The sequence below is a fragment of the Spodoptera frugiperda genome, chromosome 4 (genome assembly GCF_023101765.2).
Source record: "Spodoptera frugiperda isolate SF20-4 chromosome 4, AGI-APGP_CSIRO_Sfru_2.0, whole genome shotgun sequence".
In the NCBI taxonomy this organism is placed as follows: Eukaryota; Metazoa; Arthropoda; class Insecta; order Lepidoptera; family Noctuidae; genus Spodoptera; species Spodoptera frugiperda.
In genome coordinates, this window is record NC_064215.1 from 6,982,574 (window position 1) to 6,987,285 (window position 4,712).

The 4,712-nt window shown below is 34.7% G+C and overlaps 1 protein-coding gene across 1 annotated transcript; it reads right to left on the minus strand.

The window, feature by feature from the left end:
- Positions 1-682: 682 nt before the first annotated feature.
- LOC118272610 (uncharacterized) lies at positions 683-1,916 on the minus strand. Its single transcript, XM_035589217.2, has 2 exons — positions 1,424-1,916; positions 683-1,073 (listed from the first exon to the last, which is right to left on the minus strand). Exons 1-2 carry the CDS (start codon positions 1,771-1,773, stop codon positions 848-850), a joined length of 576 nt encoding a protein of 191 aa, XP_035445110.2. The 5' UTR covers positions 1,774-1,916; the 3' UTR covers positions 683-847.
- Positions 1,917-4,712: the final 2,796 nt, after the last annotated feature.

Genomic DNA, 4,712 nt, shown 5'->3' on the forward strand with positions numbered 1-4,712 from the left:
ATTTTGTAGAACAAAGTACTGAGAGCATTCAAATCCAACCAACCGAATTCGTTGAACACTCAACGTGGTTGTATGTATCAAATATTACCAACAGCTTGGAACTGTCAAAATAGCTAAAATATACGCCGTTTTATTAACACCGGACACAACAATTGCTGGGCAAAGTGTGGGATTCCTTACTTCTGTAGTTTATTGGACGGGAGACGGCGCGTGGGCTCGGAACTCTCGGTGGTCCAATATCTCCATACTAATTATTATTACTCATGGACACTGGAACAGTAGTTGGATGACATTCTGTCATATTTATGGGCTATTTCTTACATTTTTATTTTAGAAATCTTTTTGTATTATAGGATAATATTTCTGTCTTGGAACCTATCACACTAAAGTACTTATACTTTAGTGATGTTTAATTTAATTATAAACTTAAAACTTGTGGTCTGAAAGGGTAGGGTAATGTACTAAGCTACATCCTTCATTTTCTATACTGACCATATACACAATAGTCTTATTACAAATAAAATTGAAAGTTACTTTAAAATAATGTAATCTGTAAATCAATAAACGAGATAGTATCAAAAGTATATAGCTCGGGTTGCTCATAACGAAGAGTTCTGTGACTCGAAACTAGTGAGTTTTTCTCAATATATTTAGGTACGCGAAGTGCAAAAAGAAACAAAAATAAAATTAAACATCATATATTAACTAAGAAATACCGAACTAAATAGCGTTAGTAAAATTAGGTTATAAGTAACACGAAAACTGCCTATATAAAAGTAAATAAGGCTAACAATGGAATACATTATGACTGAAATATGACGTTTAACACTATGGAAGGTATAGCTTTTTAGATATTTTGATATTCCTGTTTATCTATCCCAGCAGACAATAGCTCGAGAAGTTCTCTCTCTTGAGTTTCTTTCAAATCCTCTAACAGTTCAGCGGTTGCTATTCTTTCTGGGATCGGCTCCGGCGGGGGAAGGCCCAGCGTGTAATAGGCCCTTCGGACTTGCCCAGTAGTCACCCAGCCACGACCGGATGGATCAAAACTTTTCACAACTGCTTCTAAGTGTCTGAAAAGTGAAATGGTTCAGGTTAATATCTACGAAGAAAATTAAGGTAAAAATAATGGAAAATAAATAAGAAGGACTTGGCATGATGAACCATATTTCTCAGAAGCATAGATGAAAATTATAGCGGCTTAGACGGCTAAGACTTCAGATTCAAGATCATTGAAAAGTATCTTCAAAAATATTCATTTTATGGTTTAAAATTAAGAGAGCCTTTAATGGGATACCTACAAAAAAGTTAATATGATAACAAATGATTGGCCGCAGAAAGCTCTGCACAGAAAGGAGTGGAAGGAGGGTAGGGATGCCTTTGCCCAGCATTGAGACGATGACCACTAAAAAAAACAAATTACCTCTGTTCAAACAAAACAGGAGCATAGCCGATTCCGGCTCGGAATATCATACATTCATCTAGAAGCTCTTTGACGTAGGCGACTGGATTGTCGGAATTGCTGGCTAGGACCTTAGCCATTAAGAACCTTATGAGCTCAGGAATACGGCGTTCGCGCAAATAATTTTCTGTTCTTGAAACTGCAGAAAATATCTTCTGTTTGCGCCATGGTACTTCGATTTCTTTGGGAGAGTCACCGCCGCTTATCAAGCATCGACAAACTGATATTGCATCTGGTGTTGGAGGAGAGTCAAGTCTGATTGCTGATGGAAATTTAAATGTGTTAGGTTCAGCCGTCACATTGTCTTCCATGTTTTCTTCTACTGAAGAAATAAATACTTAATAAACTCCTTGTAAATAACTATAAAAACGATTCATGGATAACGTTCGCTTCTCAGTTTTATGGATCATTTTGACATTAAAATTTTGGATGTTGTTTTTTCATGTTTTGACATTTACTTTTTTATTAAGAGTTTTGTTTCTTCATTCTACGAAAGAGTTCCGCTTTTATTAAAATACCTCTTTACCATGACTTCTATAAAAGTGAACACACATTTCGTCACATTAAACTGATCAATATTATAATGAATAATGCCTTCACATCACACAATGAACTATCAATAAAGATATATCAATCAATTGTTGCTAACATAGCTAGATCGGTTTAATTATTCCAATTATTGCTCGGTACCGATACCAATTATTATGAGTAGATACCAATTATTATCGGCGACAACTGGTAGCCATCCTTGGCTAGTCATTAGGACTGCCAATAGATTATTGATTGGTGCTGATTGTCCGTCCGTATGTGCGTATGTAACTGGGGTCATTTGCATGAATCTCGACTGGTTTTAATGGACAATCTCAGCTAATTGTGAGATCTATTATAGAGTAGTGATTTTATTTCGCCACTTCTTTTTTTAAAGATGTAGTGTGTTTTTCTAGTATGTAGTTTGTGTTTTCATTAGGTGAGTGTTTTTGTAAATATTATAAGGAGACTAAAGTGAAGAGACTCGAAAAAGATATCAATAAAATTTACTGTGTGCACTTATTTGTAACTAATTGGGTAATTAACTCGTGAGTACATATATTTAAAGGGCATGCGTCCTTATTTATTAGGTAGATTTGTTAGACAAAGTACATAAGTTACAAAGATTTCATGTTTTATAATTTTTGGCAAAGGCTGATGCTTATAATATTTATCTTACTATAATTATCAACTACAGACTGCACACAAACACGTAAAGTTTATTTCCATACTTGACCTTTTAACGATAAGTAAAATTCGAAAATAGACGAGAATATTTATCATAAACTGTCCGCCATGACACTTATCAAACTTAACTAGTAGTTATTACCAAATACGGCAACCATTTTGCATTAAAAATTATTCATTCTTAAAACAGGCAGATCTGAGAAACCATTTTGCCTTATTTTAATAAGACACACCTTTAAACAACAAAAAATATTTGAGAAAAAATATGACATAGTTGTTTAAAGCAAATAGACGGAATGTCATCGAATTAATTATCTTGTGCGTGCTAAAATCCAACATGGCTGCTGTGAAAGTTTGTCAACTCTGTGCAATTAGTGCTCGTTCACAAATTGTTCGGTTCGGTCGTGATGACAAGTGATTCAAATTGCGGATAATTGATCGCCAATGAGTCCACTAACTCACATGACTGTGGCAAATAATGAGCAATGTCATCCGACAATTGAATACTTGTTTCATATTCACCTATGTTGCGCAGTGATGTGTTAATTAATATGGATGGAAAAGGAAATTCATGTTAAAACTAGTTATTAGGCCGGTTGGTTAACGGTAGTATGGACACAATGAAATGTCGAAGTTACTTTACAGTATAACCAATTTCCATAGGCAATGGATGCAGATTCAGCGTGGAGTACTTAGGGGAAGGTCTTTGTCCAGTAGACATCTTCCGACTGTCGATGATGATGATGATGATAACCAATTTATAATTGCAGAGCCTATAGCTAGAATTAAGATGGAATTAATAACGAATTATAACGAGGTCTAGATTACCGAAATCTACAAAGAAAGACTGGCTCGACCAAAACACAGCGTGTCCCACTGTAGTCAAGTCAAGACAGTCAAACAATCCATTTTATTTAAGTATAGGTATAGACTATTTCGGCTGAGTAATTATTTAAAACAAATTCAGTAGACCTCGTTAAGTCTATCCAAATCTGTAGCCCTTTCTAAGTAGAGCACTGACGTCAGTGAAAAGATTGACGTCACAATCTAAATTGTCTATTGAGTGTAACATCTCTATTGATATTTGTCTAGTTATACTGAACATTTAAATATCTTTGGCAACATTATTTACTTACTGGTTAATCGCGACTTTGTTTATGTGGAAATTCGTATGTGTTATAAAATTAATTTGAATCAAAACAGATCGTCGCGCCTTTTATGCCCGAAGAGCTATTAGGCAGAGGTGCCCGTTGCGACACGTAATGCCACTGTACAATGTACACCCACTTTTCATCATTTGTGTTATAACTTCCATGTAATATGGGGTGAGCCTATTGCCATTTATACTGGACACAATTCTAGACTCTGAATGTTAGTACTGAGAAATTTTAGTAATAAATACGTCTAATACGCATAATATTATGAATCTGTCTTACACTTATCCTTCATAATAGACAAACAAATTAGTGTGAACGTAAAGTGTGTGCAAACATAGAAACAAACATACCAAAAAAATCTTTAAACCTATTATTTACTTCCTCTTCTGCTATAAATCTTCTATATTTTGTTGGGTGTACTATTAGCCTTTACAATTTTATTTCCATATTGATGAACTGGCTTTTAGGCCATAAAATAATAACCTAATATTTGTTTTTAAGCAATTTACCAAAACAACTATTTGTTTAAGATTGTTCCGTGGTAACAGCCTACAACTAATCGTGGAATTGACAAATAAATTATGGAATACTTCGATAAATGTTCTAGACCTGACTGTATTATTTGTTTTGGATATTAGAATAGTAAAGTTTGGTGTTCATTATTGTCCTTGAGTCAATATTAAAGTTCAGTGGCCAATGCCCATTCATAGTTACACATGTGGAGACGTTGTTTGTCTATATGTGATGTTGTAAACCTAATTAAAGAAATCACATCACATTACATCAACAGCCCATAAGTGGCCCTTGCTGACCAAAGGCCTCTTCTCACACAGAAAAAGTTTGAGCGTTAATTTCCACGCTTGCTCATTGCGAGGAGA

What these genes read in the sequence shown, in the direction of transcription:
- LOC118272610 (XM_035589217.2), bottom strand. Translation starts at nt 1,773, where the DNA reads ATGGAAGACAATGTGACGGCTGAACCTAACACATTTAAATTTCCATCA. An exon ending in CCTGTTTTGTTTGAACAGAG is followed by an intron (nt 1,074 to 1,423) that starts GTAATTTGTTTT and finishes TTCACTTTTCAG; the next exon opens with ACACTTAGAAGCAGTTGTGA.